At 43.0% G+C, this 19,145-nt stretch overlaps 2 protein-coding genes across 2 annotated transcripts in view; one reads left to right on the top strand and one right to left on the bottom strand.

Annotated features, from left to right (window-relative positions):
* TRDMT1 (tRNA aspartic acid methyltransferase 1) overlaps positions 1-11,440 on the bottom strand; it is a 41,083-nt gene extending 29,643 nt beyond the window's left edge. Inside the window, exon 1 of the mRNA XM_085227334.1 lies at positions 11,425-11,440. The gene's annotated coding sequence lies outside the window, so the exon portion shown is untranslated. The remainder of the gene's footprint in view (positions 1-11,424) is intronic.
* VIM (vimentin) lies at positions 10,701-18,693 on the top strand. Its single transcript, XM_010712706.4, has 9 exons — positions 10,701-11,346; positions 11,450-11,510; positions 14,882-14,977; positions 15,119-15,280; positions 15,743-15,868; positions 16,491-16,711; positions 16,805-16,848; positions 17,255-17,340; positions 18,085-18,693. Exons 1-9 carry the CDS (start codon positions 10,802-10,804, stop codon positions 18,124-18,126), a joined length of 1,383 nt encoding a protein of 460 aa, XP_010711008.3. The 5' UTR covers positions 10,701-10,801; the 3' UTR covers positions 18,127-18,693.
* Positions 18,694-19,145: the final 452 nt, after the last annotated feature.

Raw genomic sequence — 19,145 nt, 5'->3', positions numbered from 1 at the left:
GATCGTTGTTAGGAAAAACTTGGTAACACATGTTGCCACCACTACAGAGCAGGCTAAGTTGTTGCTCACTCAGTCTTGTGGCCTGGCAACAGCCACATCACTGCAGAATTTCCCAACTGCATCTGTCTGACTAACGAAATTTGGGTGTTGTGACAGCTCCTTCTGTACTTAGTATACATAGGATAGATAGGATCCCCATAAATCCCAGTCAAAATTTAATTTGACTAGAAGAGGAGATTAATAACAGTCAAGTCCAATGTCCACCTCTGGGCCTATTCTACTCTCAGTAAAGGTTCTTTAAATTCTTTAAGACTTCAAAGGAAGAAGTATGTCCTGTGACCCTTCTGATTTTGGCTGATAAGGGATTTCAGATTCTGCAGCTGTGTCTTAGCCTCCTTTAGCACATGCATAGGGTCTATTTCATATATCAGTTACACCTTAACAACACAGCTAGCTTTGGAAAAAAAAAAAAAAAAAACAACAACAATTGGCTTTTGGAAAAAAATATGATAGTACAATGATGAAGCATTTATTTTCTTAACTTGAATGCATATTTTACTGTTAAAAACATTAAGTAAACTGATCATTTAAATTCCTTTAAAGCCAGTGACATCAGCATATGATATCAGCATTTTCATTGAGACAGCTTTTGAAAGCTCCTGTTTCCTGGCAGCGTCTGCTCAGATTAGAAGTTCCTGAAGTTTGCCCACATCTCTGATGGTTGTTATGATACAGGTAATCATGTCAGATCTGAAACTGTTGTCCTGGTAACTAGTAAACACATCCAGTGAAACAGATGCATATGGTAAGAGGAACATGCAAGCAAAACCACTGCACTAGTTTCTCTTCTTGCAATGCTTTAGAATTTTAAAAGTGTTACAGTTACCAATGGTGCCAAACAGCATCATGAAAACATTCAAAAAAAAAAAAATAATTACTTTGAGATTCCATATTTCACTGCACTGGCAACTGAAACATGAAATTAGGAACTATGGCATCTCAGACCTTCCACGGTTAGAGTCAGCTCTGCTCCTGCAGCCCTTCCCTGCCCTCCCACCTGCATGGAGCAGGTACTAACAGGCCAGAGAGGTGTCTGCCCACACCGGTCTGTGGGACGAAGCCTACCACTCCACAGCACTTGTCACAGGGTTCTACTGACACCAAAATGCTGGAGCTGTATAAGTTACTTAGTTTCCTATGGATGTGAGGCACGGTGGAAACTAGTGGATACATACTACAAAGTGTGAGCATTTCCTCTACAGGCAAAAATGAAGAGAACAAGAAAAATCACTCTGCTGACACATCTGATGTTTAAAACTGCCCTTACAGTCATCATCCAAAGCTGTAGTTGAAGCAAATATTGTTGGTGGCTGAACAAACAAGGCTTCTCATGTCCCAGTGTCTCATATAACCTACTAAATACTTAAATGAGGGTCAGGAAAAGTATACAGGCATCTCAGCTGTCTATTGGAGAGGCTCATGTTCTGGGTCAGAAATCACTGTGGCTAGGAAGGAATGCAAGGCATGACATACCCTTGCGATGCAATCACTGAATTGAAAAAATTCATGGAGAACGTCTAGCATAAGTTACTGTTTCCATAACCGCTGGCCCAATATGTTACTCATACTGGAAATCTTTTGCAATTAATTAAAATTGAACTGTCTGGATGTAATGTTTCAGGAGGGACTTTATCAGACTTGGTTTGCGATGAAGTGACACTCAGTAAAGTTAGTTTCAGCTATCAACTGTTGGTGGAACCCTGTGCCAATATGGCAGTGAAGCCCATGGTTTGCATTTGTAATCCCACACATCTGCAAGACTACAAATGAAACCCACATTGAACTACATTTGTTAGACTCTCTCAACCCACTTCTGAAAACTCCATATACAGGGGAAATTTATGTAACTGAAATTATTTAGAAGAGTCAAACAAATATTAACCTATTTTCAAATATGTTATTGTCTACACTTCAAGATTTTATTTTCAGGCTTTGGATATACACACCTACTCTATAAGGAATAATAATAATAAAAAAAAGTGTCATTGCTTCTCCAATTAATTCTTTGCTTTTCTGGTGGAAAAAAGTATAAATAAATCCAGCCTGTTTGTTATGGTTGGCCTGCAGTGGTAACCTTGGCTGGATGAGACACATTATGTCAACATAACATTGTTGACTTTCTTGTTGTACTTGCACATTCCAGCACTCTACCAAAAGAGAAGGATAAAAAAGGCCAGTAAGCAATATAGACATATATATTGAAAAATATTTTCTGGACTGAACAAAACAGACTCTGAGCTCCACTTGGCCCACAGGGTCATAGAAGCTGGAGACAGCTGGCGTGACACCAGGCAAAGGTGAGGGAGAACTCAGTTCAGCTATCCCCTCAGGATGCCTGTGGGGCAGGAGGAGATGGCAGCAGCATGCTCTTGGCCACTGCTCTCTCAGAGGAAAACTGATGAAGAAGAGAAATAGATGAGTGAACATGTGCCTCTTACCTTTTTGCTTACGACAAGAGTTTTCATCTCCAGTATCCCCACATGGTGTGCATAGTATGTAGTGTACAAGGTGACAACCTGAGAAAGACCTGTAGCTCTACATTGATTATGCCTTTGGTCTCAAATCTATCCTATCTGCTACCACTAGAGTTTTTGTATACCACAACCTTGCCTTTTTTTTTTTTTTTTAAAAAAAAAAAAAGAGTTATCCCCTGCCCCCAACTTCATTTTTCCATTCATCCCCATGTGAGGAGATCTGTGACTAAGCCTGTAGCCGGCAGAGGCACAGGAAATGATATGTCTTATGCTGGTCACCATGGCAGTAGGATTTCAGTAGTAGGGTGTTTCCTCTAGAGAGGAAGAAAATCTTTCATGCAGCCACAGCAGAGCTGTAACTGCGGACTTAAAAAGCTATCTTGAAATCACAAATGTGCTCACTGAGGACTGACTCCAAAACCTGCTCAAGAAGCTGAGCACTTGGTGCCTCAGCAGTGCTGAGGTGTCTTCCACCCTTGTTACATTACTGGTACTTTGCAAGTGAGTTACTCCAAAGCTATTTAAAAGTAATTACAGAACTGATTGCAGTGTAAATATTCTCTCACTACATCTGTGTCTACAAATGTCTGTCAAGCATACCAACAGCTGGGACACAGTTCTGTTCTAACAGAAAGCCTCTTAGAAAACAGCCTACGGAAAAGAACACGTTTGAAGAAATTGTGTGATTCTATGAAGGTTAACTGAAATGAAGGATAAATTGAAAAATTATTCCAATTGAGTTATAGAAGAGTCACTTGTGGCTACTGGGTTTTTTGTGTCCCTTTTTCCAGTGCCTCAACTAAGAAGAAAAAGTTTTGGGTTTTTCTAAAGTTTGGGGAAAAAAAAAAAAAAAAAAAAAAAAAACCAAAAACCCAACCTTTTTTAGATAAAGCGTTGTGATATTAACATGTCTGGAGACAAGTAAGCCTAACCTACATGGGTCAAGTCTGAATTAGTTCTTTTTGACAAAGAAATCTTGTTGAACAAAAACTTATCCAGTACGGACTAGAAATTAATTTTCAGCTATAGGGAGCTGGGCTGATTTAAGACTCCAGCAAACATGTTTCACATAATTCATAAGAGAAATACAATGGGATATTGTTGGAATTGTCTGTCAGGGACTCTGCACAGCAGCTGAAGTTCTTGAGGATGACTTCACTGCACTAATAGTGCCAAGTCACATATAGCACTCGTCTCCTATGGTTAGTACAAAGTTGTTCAAAAGTTAGAAAAGTAATGAATTTAAACCTCAAGACAGTAATCTATACTGTGCATAAACCCCATTATCAGTACCAGTCCAAGCATCATGTATATTACAGTACAAGAGCATTACTGAGAGAATTCATTTTAAGGATAAATCTCTTGACACTACAGAAGTTGATTATTGTTGGAATACAGCCACTGGCCAATGGCTGTATCACCATATTCTGAGTAATCCATTCCTCTGTCTTTGGAAGAGCCTGTCATCTTACCTATATGTTGTTTCATTGTCTAGAAGCTTCACTATGCAAAGTTATCTCGTCATGATGTGCTTTGGACTTTGGTTGTAGGCTTAGTAACCCTCATGGGGCTTATGGGAAATGTCTATTCCATGTCAAATAAGCAGCCAAAAACATTTGTAAAATTTAAGAGTCAACACAAAACATCTACAAAGCAGAATAATTGTTAGACCATCCTACACAGGCATAATAACTCTATAATAATAATCATATACATGAGACAAATTATCAAAAAAATCCCATAGACATTGAGTCTGCATTTGTAATGGGAAACAGGACAGCTTTACAACCCCCCCAAAATGGACTTCTCCACTCTGAGATACTTTATCTTTTCCTTCTCCAGCTATGTGTGTCTTCTTTGCATGTTTAATAAATTTTCTACTCCAGCCCTATAGCCCACAATATCGTTTTTTGTGTTTTTTTTTGTTTTTTTTTTTTATTTTTTTGTTTTTGCATATCATCAACTTAAATTCCCATCCCCAATCTCAGCCAGCCAGAGTATACTGTTTGAATATTAGACGTAGAACTGGCATGTAAAATCAACTCTTAGAAACTTGGTCTCCTCTGTTTTGGGGTGTGTGAGCCACGTCCTCTTCCCTTTTGTAAAAGCTAACTAATCCCAGAGTGGCCAACACAAAGCACAGTCAGTTTATGAGACACATTGGAACCAAGGATTTGGCACAAGAACTCTGACAGAGGAATCCAGTAAAAACTTGGCCCTTAGCTAGTAATGTTCTGCTTGTTCTGGGCATCTCAAAGGAAGATCTGAACAATTGCTGCATCTAATTAATAATTCCATTGCTGCATCCTGCCCCTTCCTCAGAAAAAAACATAATCATTTCCTAGTATATCATGGCAAGAAAACATTATGCTATTTAGGCCTTTTGTAAGTGATGGACCCTGGGAGAAAGAGAAGAACAAAATCACTGTCAAATCTAATTGGGATGTTTGGGATTTTTTTTTTTTTTATTTTTATTTATTTATATATATTTTTTAAGATAGGAGTCCTTTAAGCAGTTTCTTTTGAAAAAGCTTGGCTATTAAACATTTGCTATACAGACACATAGCTAATCTGTAAGTGGCAGGGTTCATTAATGACATGCTAGAATCACTCTTTTCAGCCTTTTCCAAACAAGAGAATGGATGGATGGATGATTCATCCTTTAAAAAGTTTGCAGTCTCAAAATTTAAGACAGACAAGTCTGTAGATATCACTTACCATCCCAATGTGACAGATGAATGTACATTCATGCTGTTGAATTCTACCTGTGCCAACAGCTGACTACAAAGATAACAACTGTGCACCATTCTTGATAGCAACGTGAAGACAGTAAAGTCAGCAATATAGCAGAGAACAGAAAGAAACTTCCACACAATGCACAGTGTTATTTTGCACAAGTATTCTACTGAAGATAAACAAAATTAAAAAGGCTTTATGAAGTGCCTATGGTGACCCTTGAGTAATTTCTCGTAAAAAGAAATACCTATATACTCATTAAGATGTACTTTGAGATTGTTACCATTGATGTGGATGGAAAATAAGGTATTCTAGAAAAATTGCCTTTATATAAAGATTCACCATAGCCCTTAATTCCATTTGTGGCACTCAATCATAATTAAAGAGACATGAATACAATGTTACAGAGTGATGAAAAGCACAGCAACAGCAGAATAGCAAAGCCCTGGGCTGTAGCAAGTGAGGATTTGCTCAAACACAACAATCACAGAAACAAAGGAAAAAAAAAAAATCCATTTACCCTTGTAAGACCTCAGGTAAGCAAGGACCACCAGCAAGATACTGCAGCCTCCACTGCCAGCCTTTAAATGATGCCTGGGAAGGGGTGGAGCCAGGATCCAGATGCATGCACCTGAACTCCCCTGGGCGGCCCTGCCTTCCCACCAGGTGCTCAGTCACTGTTTCAAGCCGTGACTTAGCATTTCTGCTGCAATGAACAAGTTCCAGTATAAGTATAGGGGTGTGATGTGAACAGTGCAGAAAGAATTTCTCCCCGTTCCTTCCTCAACTAATTTGTGATGAGGCAAGCTGTGCACTGCAGAAGAACAATTAGCAGATGCTAGCTCTATCAAATCAAAGAATTTGAGGCCTCAGGACCTGTTAATAAGCATTGGGTGGCAGGGACTGACAGAGTGGTCTTTCAGCTGTTCCCGTCAACAATCTGTAGCTCCTCTAGTTTTGTGTCAGTCTCAAGAATGAATCAGGAAGAAAGAGTAACAATAATTATTGTCTGTCCTTCCTGTATTTTCTCTTGAATGTCTTAATGTTTCTTCAAGCTCTAGAAACATTAAGTGAAATCTGTTTTCTTGTCAAGCCTTTCTTTTCTGTGCTCTTGTAATTATTATATGAATATTCAACCACGTTCTACATCTTATCTTGTCCCCACTTTCTGCATCTTGCTATACTGTAATTTAACCACAGTGCAGATTTCATTACCATATTCCTTATTTTTCCACTCAGCAATGCGATTTGGGAATTGACATCCTTCTGCTACTGAATTTGATGCCTTTTCCTCCCTCACAGAAATAGGAAGATATGGGCCCTGATTATACTATGTTCATTTATTCCGATGTCTTCCTCAGTCTGTGATTTCTGTTGCCCTTTCCATTGCCGTAATTTCTCATCGTGCACTTTGTTTTCTTCTATACATCCATCTGCATGGCCATCCAAACACCTATTTTCTTATTCCTATTGCAATTAATCTCTTCTAAAAATCCAGTTTCTCTGAGTAAAACGGACTTGCAAGTCTATAAAAATTAACTGGATCAAAATATTAGTATAACTGCTCTCATTTACACTTAAAATCCTCATGCACCTCTCTTCTTTTGTTCTCTGAGAATTTTGCTAATTTGACTTTGGCAAAATGTAAGCTTCATAAGCAAGGAAAACAAATAGCTGAAATTTCAAACTACATTTTCTTGGAGACCCAAATTAAGACTGAAACACTTGGCATGTTCTGGAAGTTAGTTCTGTTTAGAGTTAAAGGTTGAGCATTGAGCCTCAGAGTATGTCACGCCTTTTGTCAGCTTGGAAAATCCTGGCCTTTATGTCCCAGTCACTGCTAAAGATATTGCTGAGAATCATCAGTTAGTGCTATTACCATTACATGAAGTGAGTCAGAGTATTCCAGTTGGTTTCTTCTCTTTTAGGGATGGATTACATTAACTGTTATACCTATGAAAGAACCGAAAACTTATAATTCTCTGCTCTGTGCTGCTAGAATTGTGCATGCTGCTTGAGACAACCCCAGGACTTGGGCGGAGGTGTAATGGCTTTGGAAATGATTGCCTGATTCGGTAAAAGAGAGACAAAAGGAGACAGAAAATACCCTGCTCTGCCTACCAGAAACCATAACGGAGGGGAACTTTATATGCAACAGTAATAATAGCATGCAACTCGGTGGCACAAGTCATAATCAGAGCACTTCCCCAGTGATGAAAGACCCGCCAGTTTCATATCATTCATCTGACATTAAAATATTGTACTGCAGAAAGACGTGGTGAGTTTTAAATATGTAACATAGTCATTCCCTTGAAAAAATCAGTGGATACTCACAGACATTTGCTGTGTTTTGTAACAATGACAACTACCACAGGCAATACAATTTTAAAAATAACGTTCATAAAAGAACTTTCATTTTACTTCCTGAGATCATAAATTGTCAAAGTTACTCAGAAAAGGAGGCTTAAGGGCCTGACCACTTAGTTGTTAGTAAATTTTTGGGTTCACAAACCCACATCAGCTTCTCTCAAGGTTTTTGGGGTTCAGAAAAAGCAGTTTTTCTCTGGTCTCAGACGAGGTGTTTTCAGCACAACATACAAAGTGCTGGAACAGGCTGCAGGAAGCATCGTCCTCCCCCTGGGCCCAGCTACACCCAGCTCCCAGCCAGAGGGAAGGACTGTCCCAGCAGAACGGTTACACCAAAATTTACAACTATTTATTTGGAAATAGGAACCTGCTTTCAAAACCAGAGAAGCCAGAGTCTTCTCAAACCACAGCCTGAAGGAGGAAATGCTCTTTTCACCAGAAGTTACAGCGTACAATCAAGCAGCAGTCCCAGCACTTGTGTGTCTGAATATTATGGAGATTCCCTATTCAGCTGCTGCAGGACATTAACCCTCTTTCATACTCTCCTGTTGAAGCGGTCCCTCTTGCACAGAGCGTGTTCAATATTCATGGACCTGGGGGAAGTGTGAAGGAAAGCCTCTGTGGGCCGATGCCTTCCAGTCCTTGCTTCCGAAAGGACTCTGGGCTGCTTTATGGAACTGACAACAAAGGGAACTGCATTTGCATTGCAGGATGTTTTGGCTGGATGTCTTAGGCTTACGGGTCATTGTATACTTTCTGGGGAAAAAAAAAATCATTTCACACTTTAAAGCAGAACCCTCACTAAAAGTACAGAAGTTTGATTGATGAAATGATTCAAATCAGTTTAGTCAAGGTCTGGGATAATCGGAAAGCACATTCCAAAACGTGCTAGATGGACTAAATTCCTTTAATTTCTTGCTGCCTAAATCAAATTGAAAATTTTAAAAAACTGCAAATGCTATTATTTTCAGTGATGCTTTCAGAAATACAGATTTTCCAGAGAAAATCTGACTATTACAAGGATTTTTTCATTCTTATTGTAACAGATTTTCAGTATATAGCAGTACATCTGCATCCTCTTTGGTGCAGCCATTGACTCCCCTCTGTCCTCCCTCCTCAGCTCTCTGTGATTCCTGCTGCTATGTTAAGATGCAGTCTTTCCTGACAAGTACTGAGGAGATCCTTCAAAGAGGACAGTTCTTGTTCCCCTTTGGGCTTGGGATGCAAATATGGACTACATTTATTGCAGCTGTACAAAAAACTTCCTCCATTTCTGCACCTGTGTAAGTGCCCACCAGCAAAAGGTACTGTGGGGTTTATTGTAGTACTTATAATTGAATATCTTTGCATTTTTAGGGAAATTTCACAGAGCGAAACAGCAATGAGGCAGGTGGCCAAGAGCACATATGGCAGCACTGACATAAACATATGAAAATTATATCCAAAACAAGAGGTCCTGTTTTTTTTACCAAAGCAAACACATCCCTGAATTTCAGGGGCAGAGCATTGTCAGAGTGAAGGATGGCAGTTGCATGTGTGTGCCATAAATGTTTTGTAGAGCATAAACAAGCTGTGGGCCATTAAGAGAAGCAAATGGAGCCAAGTGCACCTTTAGCAGCCCAGCAATCTGTGACAGCTCTGTGCTGAGTGCAGCATCTTCCCTTGGGGAGCCACTTGCTGCCTGCTGCTGTGCTTTTTGACTGTGTTCCTTTACTTCTCATTGCCATTAGAACCAAACTACAGCACAGAAAGGAACACAGTCACTGACCAACCAACCAAAAATCTCCTGCTACAACCTTAATAAAATATATGGGCTCCGATTCTTCCCATAAGGTCCCTGAAGGACAATAGCCAACCCTACTGTGAGCTGGGGTACGGACATCACCTCACTCCCCGCCCACTGCTCGTGTTCAGGTTTATGAGAACTCCCACTGCAGGCATTGCTTCTGCAGGACTGCAAGTTGGAAAAACTAAAAGCGAGTGGTAGCGTCACATCCCATAAGTGCTAAAGGATACATTGCAGATATCTTTGCATCGTATCAGTCACTTTTAGAGCACGGTGGAAAATGGTGTCACCAATCAGACGTGTCAGAATGGGATTGCTTCCTGGGAGAACACGTCTTGGGCTTGGGCAGCCCGGCTTTGCAATCCCTAAGGGATGGAAATGTCACCACCTCCCTTCCACCACTTATACATTCACGCTGAAAATGGTCTTGGGGTGTTTTTTTTTTTACTGCTGCTCAAGTTTTTCCCTGTCCAGTGTTATGCCACTGCGATTGGTCCTTCTGTCTCACTGGCAGCCCCACTTCGATAGCACAGTTGCAGTAGAAGAATGAGGACTTCTGTCCTGCCTTTGAGGCTCTTTGGGGATCACTTCTAACGACCTATTTGTAGGAGCTCTTTTCTGAGACAGTGACCGTGTGCCTACAGAAACTAAAAACAAACAGACCCTTGGTTATAACCGCTCCTGCCGCTCCCCCAGCGACCAGGAGCACTGCGCCCGAGGACAGAGCGGTGCCCCTGCTGCAGCCGTGGCAGTACCGCAGCGCCCGTCCGCAATGAGCGCAGCTCCGTCGGCACCGACGAGGCTGGGCGGGTCCCCGGGCGCTGCGAGGAGAGCGCTGAGTCCTCAGCACTGGACGGGAGACCAGACTAGAGGGGTGCCGTATGAAGCAGTTAACCCCAAACCCACCGACAGTTCATGTTTCTGTCTGCTCGCTTTGGACGTTCGGTAGCCCTTCGTGAATAGCGAGCATCTCGATGCCTTTCAGCAAGCTAAGAAGGAAGGGACGGAGCTCGCACAAAGTTGCACAGACGCATTTTTAAGCACTCGGCCCGTGCTAGGAGCGCTGGCGGAGGACTGCAGCCCGTCCCGCCCTCGGAATCACTGCGCTGTCGGAGGGGCGTAGGGCCCCAAAGAACCTCGGCAGCCGCCCCGGGTCCCGCCGCCTTTGTCCCCGCACCGCCGCCGCGGGCCCCCCTCCCTCCGCCCCTCCTCGGGGCCGACGCGGCCATTGGCGACGGACGGGGCCGGGGCGGGGCGGCGCGGGGCGGCGGCGCCCCATAAGAGGGGCCCCGGGTTGAGGACGCCGCCCTTCTTTGCCCGCCGCGCTGCGAGCCCCGCTCCGCTCCCGGATTACAAAGCCGCTCCGTTCCTCGCCGCCATGAGCTTCACCAGCAGCAAGAACTCCTCGTACCGCCGCATGTTCGGCGGGGGCAGCCGGCCCAGCAGCGGCACCCGCTACATCACGTCCAGCACCCGCTATTCGCTGGGCAGCGCCCTGCGGCCCAGCAGCGCCCGCTACGTGTCCGCCTCGCCCGGCGGCGTGTACGCCACCAAGGCGACGTCGGTGCGGCTGCGGAGCAGCATGCCGCCCATGCGGATGCACGACGCCGTGGACTTCACCCTGGCGGACGCCATCAACACGGAGTTCAAGGCGAACCGCACCAACGAGAAGGTAGAGCTGCAGGAGCTCAACGACCGCTTCGCCAACTACATCGACAAGGTGCGCTTCCTGGAGCAGCAGAACAAGATCCTGCTGGCCGAGCTGGAGCAGCTCAAGGGCAAGGGCACGTCCCGCCTGGGCGACCTGTACGAGGAGGAGATGCGGGAGCTGCGGCGGCAGGTGGACCAGCTGACCAACGACAAGGCCCGCGTCGAGGTGGAGCGCGACAACCTGGCCGACGACATCATGCGCCTGCGGGAGAAGTGAGTGCGGGGCCGGCGCGGGGCTGGGGCTGGGAGCGGGGCGGGCACCCACCCCTCCCTCACTTCATCTCACCTCACCTCACCCGTGTGTCGCTGCTTGCAGGTTGCAGGAGGAGATGCTGCAGCGGGAGGAGGCCGAGAGCACCCTGCAGTCCTTCCGACAGGTGGGCGCGGCCGCCGCGGGGCAGGGGGGGCGGGGGGTCGGGGCTGGGGGCTGGCTCTGCCCGCACAAAGGCTGCTCGGCGCAGTCCCTTGTTCTCCCCGTTGTTTTCTTTAGGGGGGTGCCGCAGTCCGGGGGGAGGGTGAGGCTATTGTCCCGCTTTATCCCGGTCTGGCCGGCTCCACAAAAGCGCTCCGACGTGGAATCGCTTTCTGATCCAATAGTTGTGAAAAGGCGCAACCATCTGCGCTTCGGGGTGAAGAGTATTAATGGTTTCTATGGGATTCACCGAGGAATGCAGATCCAGGCATTATGGCCGGTGTGGTGGCAGCAGATTGAAATAATGGATCCCTTTGTGTTGGAGGGGAGGGTGCCGTGGGCTGCATTCCTACCAAATGTGTAATGGTGGGGGCATATTCCTAGGGGAGACTGTGTGTGAAACACTGAACTCCTTCTGGATGAACCACATCGATCTGCGCTCTCAAAAAACTGTCCCAGATTCGAAGTATTTCCTATCAGCAGTGTTTGCTGATCAGAAGCAGACAATGGGTTCCTTGGGATGAGCTCACAGCAGCTGTCTGTATCTCCTTGATGTACATTAAGAATGTACAATTTAATCTCATATAAGCAAAGATGTTAACATAAGAAACAATGCACCGGAGTTCAGTCTGTAGGAAGTTGTGGTGTCACACAGATGAACCAAAGCCAATGTGACAGCCATAACCAACTGTGAAGCCTGCGGAAAGTTCTGAGCTCAAGTTTTGATTTGTGCAAAATCAGCTCCTGGTTTGCATTGAGGGCTGTTTGGAGTAGCAGATGTTTAGGAATGTGCCTTCTCAAAACAAGATAACTTCCTGAAACCTGTTGGTGTGAAACAACACTGCTATCACTCCTCTGGGCTGGAAGCAGTTGCTCTCTATCTCCAGACAGCTGGGTGCAGGCTGACCATCCCAGAGCTCTCCATAGGCAATAGTAGGTGTCACCGTACAGGAAGCCATCGTTTGATTTTTAGCATTTCCCTAATGGTCTTAGGGAGACAATGTGAGAGCAGACACTTGGCAGGGTCTGGGAATGAGGTGTCCACTGACGTTCTGGGGGCTGAAGCTTGAGATAGCAGCTCCAGGTACTGCCTTTAACCTAGGCTGCTGTGTTACTAGGGCAGAGCCAGTCCAAGTAGTTGCCAAGTCAGTGCAGAGGCATTTCCCTTTTTTGTTTTAAATTACTAGAGTTCAAGCACAAGCTTCTTTGACCTAAAGCTAGTTTAATCATGCATGCTGTTCTGGTGCACTTCAAGGCATGTCTTCCTCTCCCTCCAACCGATGAAGCTTTGTGAAGGCTGTGGGCTATTATGTGAGCTGTGCTGTGCGTGCCTCACATTCATTGTCTGCTTCCCTGCCCTGTCGCTCAGCCTCCAGCCGCTCTGCCCATGCACGGTGCCCACAGAACCTCTCAGCTTTACATGTAAAAACTGCAAATCACTGTCTAAATTGACTTGTGGCACAAATAGTACATGCTGCTGAGTTTGGTTTGAACAAGAATATGCCCGATTTTTCTCTGCCACAAAAGAGTAGTTTTACCATGCAGATTTTGAAGAGCAAATATGCTTGAGAGTTATTGAATTTTTCCTCTAAACAAGAGATGCCAAGTGGCTTTCCTTGTATGCTGTGGGGTGTCCTACATCAAATAAGCCTAGGGATTTGGTGACTAGTTTGTGCAACAAAAGAGGCATCGTAATTAGTGAGAAAGTTATGTACTGTAGCTTTGTCAGATACTCTGGCAGCAGGGAACAGATCTGAGCCCATGACAAAGCAAACAGGTCAGCTCCTGGCTAACAAGGGGTTTCCTGAAATAAACGAGGATGTTCAGCCATTAAAGAATCTCTTCAGATAATAATCAATACATAGTCCAATTACTCATATGTGTGACTTAAACCTTGTTTACTCAGGCTATTAATAGCTTTTTCATTTACATGGCTCTAGAGAGTGCAGAATAAGTGCACTTAGCAAAAAATACAGTAAAATACACATTATGTACTGAACAAGCCTCCAGTTTAAGATGTTTTCTGTATATTAGAAGTTGCTAAAACTCCTGTAGTGCTTTGGTTCTGGGAAAAAAAAATCCCTTTTAGTATTGAGACTTGTGTAAAATCCACTGGAAAGTCTTTGGATTTCTCAGTAGTCATATAAACATGTTAGGTCATAGTTGTGTAATTTCCTTCCAGAATGGTCTTTGAGTTTTTTGGGAGGAGAACAAATGCGTTAAGGAATTTTTTTTCTCTGAACTGCAAAAACAGAGCCAAGATGAACCGTGGTGTGCAATTGGAGTTGATAGGAAACTTTCATAACACATCAAAGGGACATTCTGCTGGAGAAAGAACATTGGAGAATTCTTCTGGTGCAAAAAAACTTAATCCCTGAATAGGAGTAATCCAAAGGATGGCTTCCTGGTAGTCTAAAGAAAACTTTTCCTGTTTCAAAGGTGCTGTAATAGTGAGCACTGCTGATCAGGAATGTTTATGTTCTGGACAAAATATAGAATGGCTGTAATGCAAGTTGTGAAAACATGATGCATACGTTAATTCCATAAGAACATAACCATGCAGCCAATGTGAAAGGATCAGTCTTCCTCTTTATAAAGTGCTTTACTTGCATCTTTGAAATCTAAGTTACTGATCAATGGTTAATTTTCAGTTATTTTTTGAGCAAATTAACACCACTTCCATGTATCATTCATGGCATATGAATATAATCTCTTGTGCCTTAAATGAGTTTTTGCTGTTGATTAAGACTATCTCTTCCAGCAAAGGGTGGAGTATTTGCCAGCTAATGTGAGGGTGTAGGCAACAGTGACTGACTCCGTTTGTATTTATGCTCATGCCTTTCCTCCAGGGACATCTGTCAGACTGCTTGGGGTAGTCTGTGGTCCTTATGGCATACATCCCTAGATTTAACAGTGTGCTTTCAAGTTGTGATCTGTGGAGCCAAGCGGCTCTGTGGTTCATCACTGAGGAGTCCATAGGAGACGAACAGAAGTTTAAGCCCACTCGTGTGGGTACATGGGTTGCACTTGTAAGCCCCACTGGAAAAGGTAGAATTCCGCAAATTGAAAAGTTAACTCCAGGTTTTCAGTATTGTCAAGCTAGAAGAGCTTAGCACTGTCTTGTAAAGTAAGTACGCGCTTTTGTCTTTGAGCAGGATTTATACCCACCGTGATGTGTGCTCTTGGTCATGGTCAGCAATACTGTAGCAAAGATGACACTTTCAAATGCTGCATAGTTCACAAAATTGTGATAAAGCAGCATATAATGATCTCTGAGGCTGGGGTAGGAAGTAGCAAAAATAAGATTGCTAATTGTTCTTTTTTTTCTCTGATCAGGATGTTGACAATGCCTCTCTGGCACGCCTTGATCTTGAGCGCAAAGTTGAGTCCCTGCAAGAAGAAATTGTCTTCTTGAAGAAGCTTCATGATGAGGTAAGCGGAATAATGAGGCCTGTGTCTGGGCACTGTCAGTCAAGTGAACAAGTAAACTCTCTGGTTCTGGCCCCTAGTCCTAACCTGTGCATTTTCTGCATAGTGTTGTTTATTAACTCCGAGTGTCTACTTCTCTCTAAGGAAATCCGGGAACTGCAGGCTCAACTCCAGGAACAGCACATCCAAATCGACATGGATGTTTCTAAGCCTGATCTTACTGCTGCCCTGCGTGATGTCCGTCAACAATATGAAAGTGTTGCTGCTAAGAATCTTCAGGAAGCTGAAGAGTGGTACAAGTCCAAAGTAAGTAAAATGCATTGTAGGATTATACAGATGCAGCAGGCATTCAAATGAATTTTAGGTAACAGCTTTGCTGTAGCACTCAGTGTTCCTTCTGTACAGAATGCTAGCATAGCCACAGAGTGGAGTAGTCTTTAAGCTGTCAGTCTGGGAAGAATACAGTTGGAAAAATCATTTGTGCCCTAAGTGCAGCATCAAACTAATGGACTCATTTCCTGTTCTTCCTTATTCTTGTAGCTGGAGACAGTTCTTAAGTATATACTTAAGAAAGGATTTGAAACATAACAATCAGAAATAAGAAAAGTTCAGTGTAACGTTCATGTTTAAATATTTCAAGTGCTAGAACTTCCCTGCAATGACTTCAGTTGCCTCCAAATCCTGGGTCTAGAAGTAGTCCGTTTCACCATTTTTGTGTACCATTTCACCATTTTTGTGAAGTGCTAACCAAACTGGGTGTATCCACAGTTTGCAGATCTCTCCGAAGCTGCTAATAGGAACAATGATGCCCTGCGCCAGGCCAAACAAGAAGCTAATGAATACCGCAGACAGATTCAGTCTCTCACCTGTGAAGTTGATGCCCTTAAAGGAAGCGTAAGTAGATGATGTTCTTCCTGATGCAGCTTTTTAAGCACTATGTTTTAGTTCAGTGGATGGGTGTGGCTGCAGCTGATCTCCCATCCAAGACAGCAGTGTACCCATCCTTCCTGAAGAAGACTCTCTGGACTCCATTTGTCTGCATGTACTGTGTAGTGCACTGCTCACTGCTATACTGAACCGGTCTTTCTCAAGGTGTAAACAGTACGGAATGAGCTATACAAAGCCTGAAGGAACAGTGGAAAAGTGCAGATCTAGCACTTTCTAGAAACCAGTTGCCTGAAAGGCTGGCTTGAAAATGATTTAACTGTATAATACACCTGTAGATTTCCTCACCAAGTGCTGTCTGCATGCTGACTTGTACTGCGTTTGGCTTACTAGGGGTTTGCTTTGCTGTCTGGTAGAATAAATGTGAAACGCCTCATCAGACACCAGAATAACACACCTGGACTTTGCAAGGGGAGGATAAGGAGATGATAAACTGGGGATGTGTTTGAGCATTTTCAGAAAGGACACCATTGTTCAATTTTCCTTTGTGTTTTTTCCTTATTTTAAGTTATAAAGAGTCTTGACATTAGAAAGAGTAACTGAACTGTAGTTGTACTTTATTCTCTTCCAGAATGAATCCCTGGAGCGCCAGATGCGTGAAATGGAGGAGAATTTCGCTGTTGAAGCTGCTAACTACCAAGACACTATTGGCCGCCTGCAGGATGAGATTCAGAACATGAAGGAAGAAATGGCTCGCCATCTTCGTGAGTACCAGGACCTGTTGAATGTAAAGATGGCTCTTGATATTGAGATTGCTACCTACAGAAAACTGCTGGAGGGAGAAGAGAGCAGGTAACAATCACATGCAGACGCTTACCTTCTAGCACTTACTGTTTAGAGATTCTGTACCATTGTTTGACTTCATCCATTCTTCTTTTCCTTCAGGATTAACATGCCTATTCCAACCTTTGCTTCTTTGAACCTGAGAGGTAAGCTGTTTCATTTGGTCTGTGCTTTTAATCTTAACCAAAAAGGTCATAGGGAGTTCCTTTTACTCTGGTATTTGAACTGGTGTAAATGCAGCTGTATATGGAAGTCATTCTTACAACTACAGTATTTGCAATTACTTAATTTTGGATGAAAGGTAGTACTTTGCTCCTGGGCATACACAAAAAGAAGTATCTATACATAACAAATCCAGATCACTTGTTGAAGCTGCTTTAAGAGGAATAAGAAGAAAATAAGTAAAGCTGGTTTATAATTCATTATCATTCAAAGAGAAGAGGACTACTACTTATACTAAACTGGGATTCTGAAAGTAGATATTGACATTACTTGGATCTTTGAGGAGGCACTTCATCTAGACTCTTGGTAACAATACATTTACTTCTGCAGAAACCAACATTGAGTCTCAGCCAATGGTTGACACTCACTCGAAGAGGACACTTCTAATTAAGACCGTGGAAACTAGAGATGGACAGGTTGGTGGTAACTTTGATTTTTTTTTATTTCTGTCTCAGCTGGTTACTTAGCCCAGTGCTGTAGCCTTGGCCACTATTGGTGCAGCCTGTATACAGTAGACAGTACCTGGCAATCCAAGCTGCATGTCTGAATGTGCAGATGTAGCAAATGTACTTCTGTGGAATAGACCACACAACAGATATGAGAACAGCTTGAGTGGATGACAGCCTCTGTTTAGAGGAGACTTTAGGTTCAGTCGAGTTGCAAGTTGCAGAATCACAGAATGGCCTGGGTTGGAAGGGACCTCAAGGATCACGAATCTCCAACCTGCCTGCCACATGCAGGGCCACCAACCTCCCCATGTAACACTAGACCAGGCTGACCGGGGTCCCATCCAGTCTGGCCTTGAACAACTGTAGGGACAGGGCATCCACAACCTCTCTGGGCAGCCTGTTCCAGTACCTCACCTCTCTCTGTGTAAAGAATTTCCCCTGACACCCAAATTTCCCCCGACATCTAAGTCCTCAAGATCTCTCCTGTTGCATAAGAAAAATGTTGCAGAAGCAGCATTTATTAGAGGCAGGGTAGTGTATTTGGACTCAATTGAAGTTTAAATGGTACCTGCACATGCTTAACCATCTAAACTTCTCATTCATAGGCAAATGCTGATATATTTGTTCACATCTGTGCTACTATTTGGTTCAGTTCTAACACTTTATAACAACTGTCTTAAGCTTAATGCAAGTGTCTCTGTTTTTCAACAGGTTATTAATGAAACTTCCCAGCATCATGATGACTTGGAGTAAAGCTGAAATAAAGATGCAAACTTAATGCAGGAGAAATTCTTACCAGCAAGGTTTTAAAAAGTTCATGTCTTAAAGGAAGAAACAGCTTTCAAGTGCCTTTCTCCAGTTTTTCCATGAGCGCAAGATTATTATGCTAGGAAATAGGTCTTAGATCTTGCAAACTGACTCTCCCTGAAGGATTAGAGTTTACAATGGAGTCTAGTTTACAAATAGCAATATCTTGTGCTGCAATACTGTTTTTAAGTATCTGAATTTAATAAACCTGCTTTTTCCAGCACAGTATGAGCAACCTGTCGCTACTTCAATAAATCTTTGGAAAATGGCTCTTGATGTGTTCTAATTTAACTTCATGACTTTCTGCAAAGCCATAACTTAATGCTGGAATTACTATACGGTTGACAACTCCAATATTGATTGTGTGGAATATTGTTTTCAGATTAACTAGACAAACTGTCTTCCTATTTACTGCTTAGGTTTTGGAACCAATTAAAATGGACTATAACTGGCAGATGCATAATGTATTGCTACTTATCAGTTGAATAAAATGATACTTCAAGCTAATAAAAATCAATCTTGCTTTCATATATCAGTTATCCAGTTGATGAGCTAAGAGTACTCGAACTACATCGGAGCTAGGCTGTATAAAATGTAGTAGTCAAATAAGTGAAACATGTAGCTCATGCACACCCTTATCTGAGACAGCACCTTTGCAAAATTAACAGCTGACTTGATGTATTGACTTCATTTTCCAGGAAAGATTAGTTCCCAAAGGCTTGTCTATATTACAGAAGCTAAAATGAAGGCTTCAGCTGGAGATACTCAGTTTACAGAGATATTTAAAGGGAAAACAAGGAAAACAGCTGTGCTGTAACATTAGCTTTTTCTGAACACTTTTCTAATAGAGAGGAGATCCTCACTGATGTGTTTTCTTCTGAATATCAGCCTCAGTGCAGCAGAATGGGCACAACTCTCATCTGGACTGACACAGCTTTTTGAGAGAAGGGAGAGGAAGAAGGAAA

This window comes from Meleagris gallopavo, chromosome 6 (genome assembly GCF_905368555.1).
Source record: "Meleagris gallopavo chromosome 6, MGAL_WU_HG_1.1, whole genome shotgun sequence".
Taxonomy (NCBI): Eukaryota; Metazoa; Chordata; class Aves; order Galliformes; family Phasianidae; genus Meleagris; species Meleagris gallopavo.
The sequence above is the reverse complement of the archived record's forward strand: the minus strand, read 5'-3'. Positions and strand labels throughout refer to the sequence as shown.